This window comes from Atheta coriaria, unplaced genomic scaffold, assembly GCF_025399875.1.
Source record: "Atheta coriaria isolate IRGN ID8LTWV9N9 unplaced genomic scaffold, Caltech_Dcor_3.1 hic_scaffold_4_pilon, whole genome shotgun sequence".
NCBI lineage: Eukaryota > Metazoa > Arthropoda > Insecta > Coleoptera > Staphylinidae > Dalotia > Dalotia coriaria.
The window spans coordinates 5,873,399-5,889,309 of record NW_027045446.1 but is presented as its reverse complement, the minus strand read 5'-3'; the positions used below and the strand labels follow the sequence as shown (position 1 = coordinate 5,889,309).

The 15,911-nt window shown below is 37.1% G+C and overlaps 4 protein-coding genes across 7 annotated transcripts; 2 read left to right on the top strand and 2 right to left on the bottom strand.

Annotated features, from left to right (window-relative positions):
- The first annotated feature begins 3,328 nt into the window (after nucleotides 1-3,328).
- LOC135791194 (myogenesis-regulating glycosidase) lies at nucleotides 3,329-12,141 on the top strand. Of its 4 annotated transcripts, none has more exons than XM_065301506.1 (4): nucleotides 3,329-3,804; nucleotides 7,527-7,630; nucleotides 9,739-9,904; nucleotides 9,961-12,141. In XM_065301506.1, exons 1-4 carry the CDS (start codon nucleotides 3,499-3,501, stop codon nucleotides 12,022-12,024), a joined length of 2,640 nt encoding a protein of 879 aa, XP_065157578.1. In that variant the 5' UTR covers nucleotides 3,329-3,498; the 3' UTR covers nucleotides 12,025-12,141. The 4 variants fall into 4 exon arrangements, with proteins under 4 accessions (XP_065157578.1, XP_065157579.1, XP_065157581.1 ...); XM_065301507.1 differs by lacking the exon at nucleotides 3,329-3,804 and adding an exon at nucleotides 6,959-7,470; XM_065301509.1 differs by lacking the exons at nucleotides 3,329-3,804; nucleotides 7,527-7,630 and adding an exon at nucleotides 8,321-8,580.
- LOC135791196 (integrator complex subunit 12-like) lies at nucleotides 4,364-6,134 on the bottom strand. Its single transcript, XM_065301511.1, has one exon. The coding sequence runs from the start codon at nucleotides 5,415-5,417 to the stop codon at nucleotides 4,632-4,634; it is 786 nt and encodes a 261-aa protein (XP_065157583.1). The 5' UTR covers nucleotides 5,418-6,134; the 3' UTR covers nucleotides 4,364-4,631.
- A 120-nt stretch (nucleotides 12,142-12,261) lies between the features above and the next one.
- LOC135791197 (calcyclin-binding protein) lies at nucleotides 12,262-13,535 on the top strand. Its single transcript, XM_065301512.1, has 3 exons — nucleotides 12,262-12,420; nucleotides 12,479-12,701; nucleotides 12,766-13,535. Exons 1-3 carry the CDS (start codon nucleotides 12,403-12,405, stop codon nucleotides 13,209-13,211), a joined length of 687 nt encoding a protein of 228 aa, XP_065157584.1. The 5' UTR covers nucleotides 12,262-12,402; the 3' UTR covers nucleotides 13,212-13,535.
- LOC135791195 (kelch-like protein 5) lies at nucleotides 13,204-15,774 on the bottom strand. Its single transcript, XM_065301510.1, has 4 exons — nucleotides 15,339-15,774; nucleotides 14,928-15,276; nucleotides 13,874-14,864; nucleotides 13,204-13,808 (listed from the first exon to the last, which is right to left on the bottom strand). The coding sequence occupies exons 1-4, from the start codon at nucleotides 15,635-15,637 to the stop codon at nucleotides 13,570-13,572; spliced, it is 1,878 nt and encodes a 625-aa protein (XP_065157582.1). The 5' UTR covers nucleotides 15,638-15,774; the 3' UTR covers nucleotides 13,204-13,569.
- Nucleotides 15,775-15,911: the final 137 nt, after the last annotated feature.

The window sequence follows — 15,911 nt, the reverse complement described above, 5'->3', positions numbered from 1 at the left end:
GATTACCTAAAATAACGTGTCACATAAAACTATGTAGTGTATATCCTTCACTTGAACAGGAAACATTATGTTGGCCACGAATTTAAAAGCTTTATCGTTGAGTATACGCATAAGCATGCACTATTTATTTGGGGGAAGTCCGCTTACAAATGTTTTTCTTAACATTTTCTATATATTCAGCGTGACTACAATTTATTGCGGAAATTTTGGCCATCTATACAAAATGTTTCAAAACGGAATATCGTTTGGAAATGTTTCTCATAATATAGCCATTCTTATATCTGCATCTTATGCGTACTTTGTGCTGTATGCTTTCAAAAGTAACAAGAAAAACATGGCTAAGGTTTTAGATAGAATGGAGAACAATCCATATCTTAGCTTTCAACATTTCAAACTATTACGAATGGCACATCGCCTTAATAATGCACAAAAATTTGTTTATGGATATTTGTTCATAATTGAGGTACTTGCGCTGCTAATTGTTGAATTTCAAGATTGTGACCAGGATTTACAACCATATACTTGCGGTTATATTGTGCCTACAGTGTGTAAACGATTTTGAATTCCATTCAAGTATAACTTAACTTTTCATTCATTTTAGTATTTTTTCATTGATGATGTAAAACATTCTTATAGACTGTTTTATAATATATTATTATTGGCTAACATTTTATACGTGGGAGGTGCAACAATATCGGCCATGTTTGCGATATTCTTTGCGTTCAGATATACACAAATTTTCTTTGAAGTCTTTGAATCAATCTTATTGGAAGCTAAGCGAACAAGAAATAAAACCATTCGACAACAGAAGCTACTATTAGCCTATAAACACCACATGTACATGATAGGGTAGGTATACAAATACAATTCTCTCATTTCAATATTCTAATTGTGTTAATTTTTCAGCTTATGGCAATCCTGGGTTGCAGTCTATAAATGGCCTCTTCTGGTGCAATTCCTAATGAGTGGGGTGGTAGTCGCATTGGATCTCATTACGGAATTGATTGTATATAAAAGTTTATACATTTTTGTGCTTATAAATAATAATAATTGTTTTAGAAATTTGACATGCTTTCAGTTGCTCATCTTCTTTGCTTCGTTACAGGAACCTCATTAATGGGCTGGATTGGTGAGGAAATGATTGAATTGGTAAGCATTTTACTAACAAAAAAATGAAATTATTACCTTTGTGATATTTGGATGTCTATTTTTGAATGTTTAGGGTAACAAGTTCAGAGACTCATTGTTTTACGCTATTCCTTGGGATGGAGATGTTAAAAATGCAAGATTCCTGATGTTTATGCACTTAAACTCATATAATGGTATTACTGTATCACTAGGGAATTACGCCGCATATTCAAATGAGCTCGTACTTAATGTAAGCCAATTTTTATTAATTTCTTACTGCCAAATGTTTGTGTTGTTTGTTTTGACTCCTATAATTCATCTTTAAGTTGAATAGTTGAAAAGTCTGAAACCTTTTTGAAGCAAACAGCACAAATATTATCTTAAAATGTTCCAACCAAAACATTTTACTTATTTTTACAGGTGTTTAAATTGTCATATTCTATAGTTACGTTGTACATGAATTTAAATAAATAAATGACTTAATTGTCATGAAGTGGGATCTTCAGCTACTTCAGCAACTCTAGGACAACTAAAAGGCTCAAAACGAGACTCTTCTACAAACTGCACACTAAGGAAAAGTGCACAATAATGGCCTAATGACCTAAGTCATATTTTAAGTGTTTCAGCTTCAGTGTTTTATTTGACGCGCTAATTTGTATTTAAAATATCACAAAACTATGAAATAGCAAAATTTGACTCAACAATCCATATAGGAAAAAAGTATATAAAAAAAACTTAATATTTAACAATTTTGCCTTAATGTTTACATGTTGTATGGTTTTGAATGAATGTATGTATCATGACAACAAATAACAGCCACAGTAAAACAAAAACACAAATATTTTTATTTAATTTACATCGTTATCAATGGCATATATTAATAGCATCCTTTCCACTTTTCTCTTGAATATCTGGGCTAGTATAAAAGGTTTTGCAAAAAAGCAATTAGTTATATCTCGTTTAACTGATTGAATCAAAGATACAACATGAATTCCTTACTTTGCTTTGTTGCTATCATAGCTGCCACCAGCATGAGTCTTCAGTGGGGTAAATATATAAAGTTATAATTTTATATTTTAATATTGATATACTCGTAATGGCATATTTTTGTTCCAGTCGATGCCAGGCCAGGAGGAGATACCGGTGGTGCTGTAGTAGCTGATCTCCTCGGTGGTCTTGGACTTCTCGACGATGCCAACATCTTAGGTGTGCGGCAGACGGTACACCACAATCATAATGACTGTGATGACCACCATCATCATAATTCTTGTGATGATGACTGTGACAACGATTGTGACAATGATTGCGACAGCGATTGTGACAACGATTGCGACGACGATTGTGACGATCACCATCACCATCATCATCATCATCATAACCCTTGTGATGATGACTGTGATCATCACCACCACCACCACCATCATCAATGTTAAAGAAAATGGTGGAAAAGTTTTGAGACTTTTGCCCTTATCTATTTATTCTAATTTATTTTATCAATTGTAGCCAGAATTTGTATCAATACCTTGAAATTATCAACATATTTATTACTGCTAAATTAAAACAATAATTTTTTCAAGAATGGTTTTATAATATTAATTAAATTGGACTAAGGATTTCACATTTCTAATGATCACAAAGTGTTAAAAATGTGTCAAATCCTACTTACAACTGCTCTAAATTCCTATTAAGTTAAATTGTCATAAACTACTCCACAAACTACCATTTTCCGTAAATTTGTAAATGCAATCATAGTAAATGTTATTTAATTTAGTTGCACATTGCTTGAGGCATTTAACAATTCTCCATTCAACATAGTCACCGTGAGTAGGTACAAGGCGTGACTTCTTGGAACTCCGTACACTTCCTTGTTAACAGCGAAGAAACCAAGTACCCACCTATTTAAAACTATTTAAAATTTAATGTGAACTAATAGACTAGTGTGTAATAATAAAACTAGTAATTATTTTAACGGCAAACTATATTCCACATAAATTTTAATAACTGTTATAAATCTCACACCATTGAAATTCAGTGCGTCGATTGATTACCACGTCTCGTTTAATTTGTTTATGTCACGCGCAATAGATAAATTTCTGCCGATGTGCAATAACATTCCATAATATTATTCAACTTGCATTAAACCGAACAAAATTTTAATGTTTTATAGTTGGCATGCACGGATATTACTCTCAGTAGCAATAACTGTGATTATTCGTTGTGCCAAATTGTAATAAACATTTGTATTATACATGTAAAGTGCGGCAAAGGTGTAACCGACGGAATGCTAATTGGCCTACCATATTAGTCTTCTATTAGCTGTTAGTTTGCAAGTTTAGCCCACGCCATTAAACGATTGTTGTGAATGCTAGTATGAAAAAACAATGGATTAAAAATATGAGTGACAGCATTATCGATGGCAGTTGTTCGGAAGCAACGATGCGGCGATGGCTGCGATCGAGAAAGTCGCAAATACCGGAACAGACTTTTCGGGAGATTCCGGTTATAGTGGTGGATGCAGGCTCTAGTGCTAGTGAATCAACAACTTCGAGCAGAAGTAATGTGTGTCGGGGAAAAGAAGATAAGGAGTTATTATCACCAAAAGATGCGGAAAGGTATAGATCAAAGGCAATACGGAAGAATAGCATTTCTTTACCAAATTTGGATGATTTTGAACAGGTAAGTGAAGAAATTTTGTTCCTAGGTGCATTGTTATTATAACCTGTTTTCACGGATACCCGCTGCTCACATGACCACGCGCGACCTATCAGGTAACAACGGCTTACCCCCATCAATTTTTACGGGTCGTTCGCAAGTATAAAAGAGCAGCTCGCAGTGCGCTCAGTCGTACAGGACAACAGTAGCAGGTCTTAGGCTTCCCTACATTTGCCGTAAATTTTTTCGTCCATGATTTTAAAAGCATCAGCCCACTAAATTGGACTTATAAGGGAACGTTGTATACACTATGTTACAATTTAAAGAGTGTCTATGGGAATATGCCACCTTTAGTTTAATAAACGAAACAACATATTTACTGACATCGTACCTCTAACAACCAAATCGAAGACTTTGATCTTTGATCGTGTTTTGACAACAAGTCAACAACTTGTTATAATGATGCGAGATTAGTGCTTTGCATAAATATGTGAAATGTCTATTACTATACCCACGGTTGTGACAAAAAATTCGCATGTCTTGACCGCCACTCAGCTAGAATTAATATATTTTCACTCATGAATGCCAATTCTTTAACTTTTTTATTTATTTCACTGCATACTTATACTACAGTATGAATAAATAAATTTATGTTTAGTGAAAGAGATTAAAGAATATAAATTATCGACAAAACTTATAAAACTATCATCATACATAAAATTAAAAAGTATTTCCTCATACACAGTCAATATCTGTTGGATGCTCAGTCAATATCTAACCTTAAATTTTAAATCAGTTGTATAAGTATCACACAAAAAAAACGTATAAATCGTTTAACAGTATAAATCAATTTATCGCGGTAATTTCTTCTTCTCATGCAACTTGGCGGCCTTTTTCTTCATGTTTTGAAGCCTCTTATCCGCACTTACAATAGAACTGCTTGTAGTAACTGGTGTATGCTTTGAGGATGAACTTTTACTTGCTGATGAAGATGATTTGCTTCCACTGCTACTACTTGATCCACTTTTGGAACCAGATTTGGATGAGCTTGATTTGTATCCACTACTTGAACTCCTGTCACCTTTTTCACTTCTATCACCCTTGTCACTTGGGTGCCTTGGTGAGTTAGAACTGCTCTTTGGTTTAGAGGAAATATGTGTAGATGATGAAGAGGAAGAATGTGTAGGACTCTTCTTTGCTTTTCTAATTTCCTTACAACTGGCACAAACCCATGCATTATCTGCCTCCTGTTGGGTAACAGAAGGTTGATGGCATTCTTGATGGTAAAGGGCATGACAGTCAGAGCATTCAAGTAATCGATTACGAGCCCCAACATCCATACCCTGACAAATCACACAAGCCAAGTCTTCTTTTAGTAACAAGTCTAATTCCAATTCATTATCAGAAGTGGAGGTTGCCTTGGCATCATCCATAGCAGTACTTAGCATCTCTACACCTGATTGTCTCATCAGAGATTGCACCATAGCTGTAAGGTTGCAATCTTTGCCTGTTTTACTTTTAATTGCCTCTTCAAGATACGTCTGCAGCGATGGTTTACTGTTGAGTAGGTGGTCTTTGGAGTGTAGTGCATTTATTGATTTTAAATAAGAAGCGTCTAGTTCCGCGAGTGCACTCATTATTGTAAGTTTGTAGAAATTTTTAACACAATATGCGCTTTTAGTTTGAGAGGTTACCTATATGTTTTGGTTAGCAAGCGTATACAGTCGTATACTGAGAGAATCTATCTAGATACAGATATAAAAACCTAACACTACTTACTTTGTTCCTCTATAAAGTTCTAATTAACGAATAAGAATTAAACAATGAAAATACCTGCAAATATAGATATAATTTTCAAAGTATTGGTAAAGATGTGCTTTTGAATTATACTCAGATATTTTAACCGTTAAACTTTAGAAGATGATTAAAAGTCACCGCGATGTCCTTTTATAGCTACCACCAGTTTAAGATCATTTTCCCGTCTCTGAATTATTAATTAATGGATTTATCCGTAATTTGAGTGCACCACAACAAATAATAAGTTGTTGTATAGGTTATAAGTTTGAATTTCAAACTGACCCAAACGATCTTCACTCTGCCGTCTAATTGGCCAACAAAGTCGGCCATCATGGGTTTTTGTGACGTCAGAGTTCTAAATCTATAATGGCTGCTTTTTGCAGCATTTTTATTGACGGTTGCTAAACGCACTAGTTCATAAAATTCTCGTTTGCAAACATTCACAATCGTCTTTACTACCCGAAGTTTTAGTATTTTAAGTATAAAGTGGCTAAACGGACCTTGCCGCGCCGCGCCGACACGAGCAGTACCAGCGCATGCTTTGATTGTTTGACTGACGCACTGCATGGCATATGGTTATGTGCTGCACCGCAGGCAAATGCGCAGGCGCAAGCTCCACCTCGTGACTAAAGCCTGTGACTTGGCACTTTGGTGACGGCTTCGGCCGTTTGTGTATAAAGTGCCACTTTTTGTGCTTTAATGGTGGAAGTAGAAACATTTATTAATGCACAGCCTTATTTACCATAATAAAACCTGAAAGCGCAAAGAAAAAACAATAAATCAATAAATACATGCAATGGTTTAAATTACAACTTTTTTAAATTTAAATTTTATTTCAAATTCTTTTTATTTCTTATTTACAATACAAATCTTGCTTAAAAATCGTAAAATTAATTACACAACACACCTGTAGATGTTGATGGCAACTCATCACACGAATCAACCTTAAAAACTCACACATTCACACTTTGAACCTGTTTGTCCTTGTCCCTACTAACATTCCCACAACAAAACGTGTTGTAGACTTGTAGTCTATTAAAATACTAATACACTAATGCGCCACATTAATTATACTTATATACTGCCGATATTGAAATTTACAATAAAATGACGTGTCATCATTTATTTAAATCTTGCAGAAAGCAATAGCGTTCAGTTCGCACTAAATATTAAATTATTAAAAGGTAATTTAAATAACGATAAAAATGGGTGTAAATATTCATTGTTGTTTATTGTTTTCGTTGAATTATTTATACTTGCTGGCAGTATTTTATTATGTTAACAAATGCAGACTTAACTTAAATAAGTTATCACGTGTTTGGATTCGCATGTTTCTGCGCTAAACCAAACAAAATAAATCTGACTAAAATAGTTTGTTGTGAACATAATACACGCTCAACACCTATTAACTTAGTTTTAAAACTTAGTTTTTCAAGTAAAATGTTTACATTCAAACATCTTGAATCGTGAATTGAGAGCTGGCATTAAAATACAACGACTAGAGGACACAGATGTCAACGTGATTAAAAAATTGATGCTGACCCAACGTAATCTCGCATCAAGATGTACGCAAGCATCCTCTAACTCTAACATCTCAACACGTTTATTTGATGCTTGTTTCGACAATTGCTAAAATCATTTCGCTAATGCGAATCGCGCAAGTGAAGCATCGTCGGCCCTATTACCAGTCATATCAGTAATGACAGTAGTGTTACTGTGTAACCATGTCAAGAGTGTGCAGAGTGTAAAGTATAGTGAAAATATTTAATATTCAAATCGCATTTGAAGGATATAATTTAAAAAATCAAAATGGCGCAGCCCGGTACGCCATTATTAACTAGGAAGTTAAGCGATAGATTCTACATTCCCGATGATAGTGATTCCCAATCACAGGTGTAAAAATAAATAAAATGTAAACGAGTTTATTCTAAATTATTGTTTTGTTTTAGGCGTCTGACAATGACATACGTAGTGATTACTATGGCAGCGATAACGACTTCTCGGACACTGAGGAGTATGTTCAACCAGTTCCAATTGCAGCAACTACAAATGGGTAATTAACGAAAACAAAACATTACTAAGCATGCGCGCCGGTTCTCATATTTTTTGCACTCGCAAGTAATTTAAACTTTTGGCATACATTTTTCTACGATATCGCGTAAATTTCAACTTTTGCGGTTTCCCTTTAAAGTGTCAGTGTTGTTTACACTATGAGAAAAAGGAAAATGGAAACCTTCGCTACTCTCTACCTTGAAACAACCTAAAAAGTTGAACCGTCAATATTTATCATAGAACACTTAACATATCATAATACCTATTCATATAACGAGCAATTATCAACTCTACCTCTATATCCGATCATTTAAATGCTTCAGTTATACAATATTCTATGCTGGTTATCTCTTCAGTTCATTTACTTACAAATTTTCTCCATTTATGTGATAAATTTATATGCGAACAACGTAGTGTTACCTTGTATTATGCTAACTGATTAAAATACCTACACAAATATGTTCATAATCCAATTATACGCTACTAAGCAAACAACTTAATTTAAATTTGCACGCAAAATATTCCCCACACGCTACCGCGACTATATCGATACAATACATCTCTTCGGCAGGTATTTTAAAACACATACTCGTAATGAAGCTCAATTTACATCGATTTACCTTGTAACTACGTCATTATTGGTCCAACTAATTTGTTTGTGGTTTCACTAAGCCCAGTTTTATTGCACACCGCAGACGAAGCGGGCTGTTTCTTTTTATTTTCATCGTTACAAGCAGGACCGTAAGATAATAACTACAAAATGTAAATTACAATATAACCAACTGTGCTATATGGATATAATGTTTCTGAACAAAAGTATTGCGCCTGTCCTGGTTTTAATTGCACCAATATTCTTACCGACAAACTTGTGAACAAATAAAATTACGCGCGCACCGCGCAAGCAAATATTGGCATTAGCACCTCGATGATAAAATACCTAGAGGTGCCCAGGTAAAGTTTTTTTTCATAAGTTTTATTTGATTTATTTCCACAAACAAGAGTTAATACATTTACCTGGTGCGCGTCATTGCATCCAGGCGTTATTCGGTGTTTTTACTTCGCTTTGTGAACAGTTCACGATGATGAACTCAGTGTGATTCATTTACATATGCAATAAATAAGAATACAATACGTTTGCTGATTGAAAATCAGTCAAAACAATTGAAATTGAAAAGTGTTGAAAACAAACCGTTTTAGTGTAAAACTGTGTCATTTTTAAACATCTCAAGTGCGCTGATTATCGAACATTAACTTATCAGCTTATTATTACTACTTATCTTTACTCTCATAACGAGAACCAACAAGTTTATGTTTCATCTCGGTGTGACAACTCAGTTTTGTGTTGATTACAGTTAATAATAAGTGTAATTTCGTGTGAAATTATGTAGTATGTTAGACTTTTGTTGGATAAAAATTGAGTAAAATTTAAGATGGCAGGAGACAACTGTACGCAATGTGGAAATAGCAAAGTACCAAACACGCAAACTCATCAAAATGAAGCGGATAAAAGTGGCGCAAGCAAAGATGTGAGAATATCTGTCAATGAGAAAAAAGATGAAAAACGGGACAGCGATTACTACGACGATGAATTCAAGTAATAATATTTTTGACATTGGCTAGTTTAGTTCAACTTTTCCAGGAATATTGTTCTAAAAATTGCTCTACCAATTTTGAAACATTTGCAGTCCAATTTAGAACAATCATTTAACTTAATCCGTCTGACGTTTTAACGTTGATATTAAATTGTATAAAATAATATACTCTAACATTGTGCGTGATGCGGTTGCAAAACGGATATTAAAATTATGCGTCATTAAAGATCGTCGCCGGTTAGCCGGTCAACGTCAGCGCAGACCGTCGCTAACAAACGAAGCGAAAGAATCTTCGCGACATTCTTCATCCCGCGACGCGTCTGGTCATCTCAGCAAATTGCTATAAATTATCGGTTTCGCTCTGTGCCGGTTTAATGCGTTGATAATATAATGCCCTAATCAGAGCCTGTTCCGACCCAAGTCGGGTCGACAATCTCTAAATAGTATCTGATTGCGCGCGTGCATTACCCTCTTTGTTTCGACGTGCAGTTGCATTTCTGATCTGCTTCTGTTGCAGAGTACCATTGCGACATTCGCGACGCAAGTCCATCACTGTTATGCCCAGGATGAGCAAATCAATGAATGGGATCAATGGTGATGATGGCGAAAGTGGTTCGAATTCACCTGCTAATTCCATCACTTCGGTTAATTCATTGGCGAGTTTACTCAGAGAGAAGATGCAGGTCAGTTTTATACTTTCAAATATATCTAATTTGTATCTAAATTTAAATAATTGTAGATGCTACCAAGTCAATTACGAAGGAAGAAACCCAAGGACTATAAGATCCGTGTTTTTGTCGTGTTCCTTTTTTTGACAATAGTTTTCCTGATTGTATTTGCTTATGTGCTCTACCAACAAAAGGTCCTTCAGAAAGCATATTTTGAAAGAGTTAAATTCAACGAAGCTAAACGTCTAATGAAAATTTTTAACCAAGACGGCCATGAAATTATCAGAGGACGCCTGGGAACTACTATAAACTACGACAAGGTATACCCTTGCCTACCTGAAGATGATCCTGGTGATGGATCTATTTGTTTGGAGTGGATGCAAAGAGCTAGACTTCTTATGCAAAGAGAGCAACTCAACGAGGATGTCCGGTGTTACAATCTCAATTGGATGTCTCTCACGGAATCAATAGATCCAACAGATTGTTATGATATGAGCAATGGTCATTGGTATGGAGGTGGTGACAATGCGGAATCAGCTTGGCCTCTTGAAAAGGCCGAACATGATTATTCCCCGTTTGTTACTGGCAGAGTAGAAAAACACCGCTGGAGTAACGTGCTGAAAAGATATTTTATCAATTCGAAAGGTGTGGCAATTGTCATCGATGACAGAAGTCCTTTATACTTATCCATTAAAACCAACAAAGACAAAAAGGAACTTTGTATGAAAGCAAAATACGATGATTTTGCATTTGTCAATAGATTAACGGACTATCCTCAGTTGAAGTATCGAGTTTGCACTGGTAGCAACATAACCAAACTTCATCTATTTTTATCTGAGAATATTCTATGGGATGGACTTACTCCAGATGACAATCAAGTTATTAATTCTTTGCTTACTGAACCTCTTTGGCAGATTACAGCTAATTTCAAGGAGAATTTTACTCAGGAGACTGTGTTTAATTATACAGATAACGTGATTGGCCTAGGATTTCTCAAACAAGGTCATGTTTTGATTAACGAATTCTGGCAGAAACAGATCGGTGATTATACAGTGGATTTAGATAGATTCCCAACTTTAGAAGAGACATTGAATATCATGCATCGAAGAGGTTTTAGAATTGTGTTTTCAGTTCAACCATTTATTTCCACTGAGAGCTCTAATTTTGCTGAAGCAGTCAAAAAGAGATTGCTCATTTCAGAACGATACAGTGATCGGAGAATACCAGCGTTAACAAGATACAAATCCTTGGAAAGTGCTGGTATGCTAGATGTAAGCAACAATCGAACAATGCCTTGGTTAATTGAGAAATTGCGAGCTATTAATAAAAAATATCCATTTCATGCGTACTATCTTGATCTGGGTACAGCTTATAATCTACCACATTATTACCAATGTGAGAATATGCTGCATAATCCGGATCAGTACAAAACTCAATTCATAAATAACATTCAAGGAAACTTGAACATTTTCGGAGTCAATAGTGCAATTGAACGCCCACGGGCCCCAATTTTTGTATCACTTCCAATGGTGGAGTCGTCTTGGGATGGCCTAAGGAGAGTCATACCATCAATACTTACCTACGGCATTATTGGTTATCCGTTTATTATACCAGGTGCCGTTGGTGGTGACTACTATGACAGTCATTATAATTTACCTTCCGATAATGCCGTTTTGCCTGATAAAGAACTGTACATCAGGTGGTTGCAACTTGCTACGTTCCTACCGGTCATCAGATTCACACATCTTCCAAGCACCTATGGGGATGAGAAGGTCCTCCAGATGGCAAAAATTCTCACCTCTTTAAGACAATCTGTTGTTACTCCTATTCTTATACAATATGCTAAGGTAGCATTAGATTCCGGGATGCCTTTAATAAGACCTCTTTGGATGTTGGAGCCTAACGATCAAGCTTGTCATATTGTCAACGATGAGTTTGCAATTGGCGAGGATTTGATTGTAGCTCCCATGTTGTACTCGAAAGGACGACAAAGAGAAGTTTATTTACCAGCAGGCGTGTGGAAAGATGGCATTGACGGTAGTCTGAGGAAAGGAAGTCGATGGATACATGATTATCGGATCGAAGAAGATAAAATTGCATATTTCGAACGTAAGCCAGATGATACGAGATTTTAAACTTAGTAAAGTTATGTATCAAAAATTATTACTACTTATGTGATTATTTAACTATATTAAACTGTTTATTTATATTCGTAACGAAGAGAAGTAAAGAAATAAATTATAAACGAACAATTCTTTTCATCTGTTTTAAAAAGCTCAAATCAAACAAAACAGAAAATAAATCAATCGCGAAAAGTTCGTGGATTTTTAATTTTGCATTTATGCAGTAGCGACACCTATAACCTGCGCTTTATAATTCCTTCTAGAATTTCTGTTCAAGCAGAATCGCAAACATTGAACCGCTGATCTGAACCGTTAAAACGTGGTTAAATCAAGCAAGACACACCGCTTCTCTAAACAAACAACTCCTAAACACTGTGAAATTTTGCCGAAATGGATAAAATTCAAGAAGTAAGTAAAAACACAATAACCTATTCATAATAAGATGAAATTCTAACGAATTATTCAGTTAAAACGCGATGTCAGTGAGCTGGAGTCTCTCATGGCACAAGCGACCCGCACCAAAGTTAAAGATATGATTAGCATCGATTGCCGCAAGTTGGTTACTGAAATTATACGAATTGAAGAGCAATTAAAGAAAGAACAACAGTCTACAGCCACCACACCAACTGCCAGTGCCCCTGCAGCTTCAACAACATCCAAACGCTACCAAATTAGATTAAACAATTATGGTATGCTATATGTTTGTCATTTAGTTTAATTATGATGAATCTAACATCTAATTATTGTGCTTAGCTTGGCACCAATCAAAAAAATTGGTTCAGTTTTATGTTCACCTCAAGAATGTGCAAAGTCTACAACCAGAAGCAGTAACATGCACATTCACACCAAAGTCAGTAGAACTTTCAGTTACTGACTTGGATGGCCGAGATTACATTTTCACAATAAATAAATTGCTTGAAAACATAACGCCGGCCGGTAGCAGTTGGAAGGTGAAAACCGACATGGTGGTTATCAACCTGGCGAAAGAAACCCCGGTTAGTTGGTCACACGTTACTGAAACAGAAAAGAAGGCAAGCGAGGCGAAAAAAGTGCCACAGATGGACAAGAACGCTGATCCCTCCGATGGCCTTATGTCTATTATGAAGAACATGTACGAGCAGGGCGACGACGAGATGAAACGCACCATCGCCAAGGCGTGGACTGAGGGTCAGGGTAAACAGCGAGGTGGTATGCTTTAGAATCTCAATTTTTTTATATTATACATAAAGCTACATAATAAGTATAATGTAATGATATAAAGAGTACGAGGAATACTTTAATAAGTCACTTGTATTTCGGAGCAAAATTTCAATTTGAAGATTTTTTTCTTAGGAATGCAAGTCCGATGTTCTGTTTAAAAACAGTAATCACATATTTCGAGATTTAGTTGCAAGACATAACTTCAGTCACAATGCAGTGTATGCACATCACAGTTAATTGCTTTTGCTTACATTGTACGATAATCGATAATTTTGGTAGAATTGATTGTCAGATTTAAATAAAGCATAAGACAGTAAGTAATACTTTGAGCGCTTGGTTCAGGAAGTGGTTGTAAGATCAACCAACTTCCTTGCTTGGCCTGTTTGGAATCGGCAGAACACAAGCACCCGCTCTTCCAGTGATAAGTGGAGCCAATTGTATCCACTCATTACTTACTGGATCATACTGCTCAACGGTACAGAGGTAATGATTGCCATCGTAACCACCGATTGCGACAATGCGATCACCAAAGAGACACGCTGCGACAGTGTCCCGCTTGCTTGAGAGTGATGCGACGGATGACCATGTGTCAGTCCCTAAATGAATAATATTAATTTAAAATGATGATATTACAATTAAGTTTAGTTCATAGTTGACTTACTTGGATCATACCGTTCGACGCAATCAAACCTGGAAGCTGCCGGATTATTCGCGGGCGCATCCTGACCGCCAATCGCGTAAAGATACCCGTTGGCTACTGCTACACCCACGCCGCTCCTGCGTCTTGTCATTGGCGCACATTCAGTCCATTTATTCGTGTGCGGATCAAAACACTCCATCGTACGCAGGCAGACATAGCCATCGCGTCCGCCTACCACGTATAGTTTACCATCTAGGACACCTACCCCTGCACTGCATCGCTGACTCTGCATAGGCGCTACGTAATTCCATGATCTTGTATTTGGATCATATCTTTCAACAGTGTTCAAGTAACTCCAACCATCGTGACCACCGATGGCATAAATTGGCCCGCCTAGCACTGCCACGCCTAATCCATGTCTGTGGGTATTCATCTGGGATAAATGCGTCCATGCGCCTGTTTCCATGTCCAAACACTCCATAGAGTTAAGAGTCTTGAGGCCGTCACGGCCTCCGACAACTAATAGTTTATCACCGAGAAGTGCGACGCCGAATTGCAAACGCCTTCCGCTCATGTTATGTGCGACAGTCCAGCAATCACTGCGTGGATCATAGGTCTCAATCGTAATCGCGCCTTTGTTGCGGTCGATCCCGCCCACAACTAGAAGTCGCCCCAGTGTGGCTTTACGCGGGCGCGTTCGTGCGGATATCATCTGGAAGCGCCTAGCTGGAAGAAGGTGCCACTTCATGGCTTCGGTTATTAATTTTTGGCAGTTCGAGTCATCTCCTAGAACTCGGTCGACATGGTCAATCAAGAAAGCTGGGTCCAAGAGGGGAAGTTTGATAAGGGAGAGCAATTTTTCGACGTGTTGCATTCGAGGCGGGTCGTGGCGCAACCAGGACACCAACGCATAAAAGATTTGCTCTTCGAAAGATACATTGAGCTCGTCGGAAGAAAGCAGTGTAGACATCTGATCTACTGTTAGTTGGAGGAATTCTTGATTTTCTATCACCTAGAGGAAAAGATTAGAAATTCAGTAAGTTTATGTTTAGAACATGAAGGTAATTGTCATTACCTGCATAAAGTTCTTATTAGTGTATGCGTTAGCTTCTAGCAACAAGCTGTTGCAGTTCTGATGTTCAGCAAACAATGCAATCCCAAGACAGTTGCTGGGGTGCAGTTGATTTGCAAGAAATCTTGAGCAAGCTTCAATCACTTTGGTAAGCTGCATTAAGCAAGCAGTCGCAAGGAGCGCTTCCACGTTATCTTCGCGGATCTCGATTGTGCCGGTGTAGCAGTAGTTCACGACCGAGTGCAGTACATCATTGGTGATGTCTTTGAGCACAATTTCATGTTCACCCTGCTCGCGCAAGTTTGACGTGAACATTGCGGCAAAGTATTCGGAAGCGGCGGATAAAACAAGTCTATCCAAATAAATTTAAAATACAATTAGGCATAACTGGGAAAGATTTCAAATGGGAATTACCTATGAGCTGGAACTTTCTTGCCATTAACACCAGCTACAAGGGTGACATCACAGAGTTTACCAACATCTAGATAGTGTCTCATGCTAGAGAGACTGTTTTCCGCGTGCCCTTCGCATCGGAATTGTTCCTCCTGCGATGTGCTGGATGCGGTGGAAAACAAAGAAAGTCGGCTGTAGTCGCGTGGCAGCTGTTCACCCTCAGGAAGTTCAGTGCTCGCGCTGGAGAGGCTCGTCGACGAATTGGCATTGATACTGGTATAGCCCGAATCCCGCGAAGGGCTGGAGTTTGTCACCGACATCACAGTTGATTGTTGTTCACTTCAATAGGATAACATGACAGTCGAGGGTTTAGTGTTTTCCGTTGTTTGCTGACAAACAAAACATGAACTTGTGTGAACTCGGCTGAAGAATTGTGAGCCTGTGAGCGGAGAGAGGAGGCAGGAAAACATCTGCATCAAGGTCAAGAAAAATTGAACTAAGCATGCGCAATTTCATTCAACAGGATATAATATTCAAACTGAAACCTAAAGTAAGGGTTTACTAGTTAACAGGATTTGAAAATTGAATAAAACA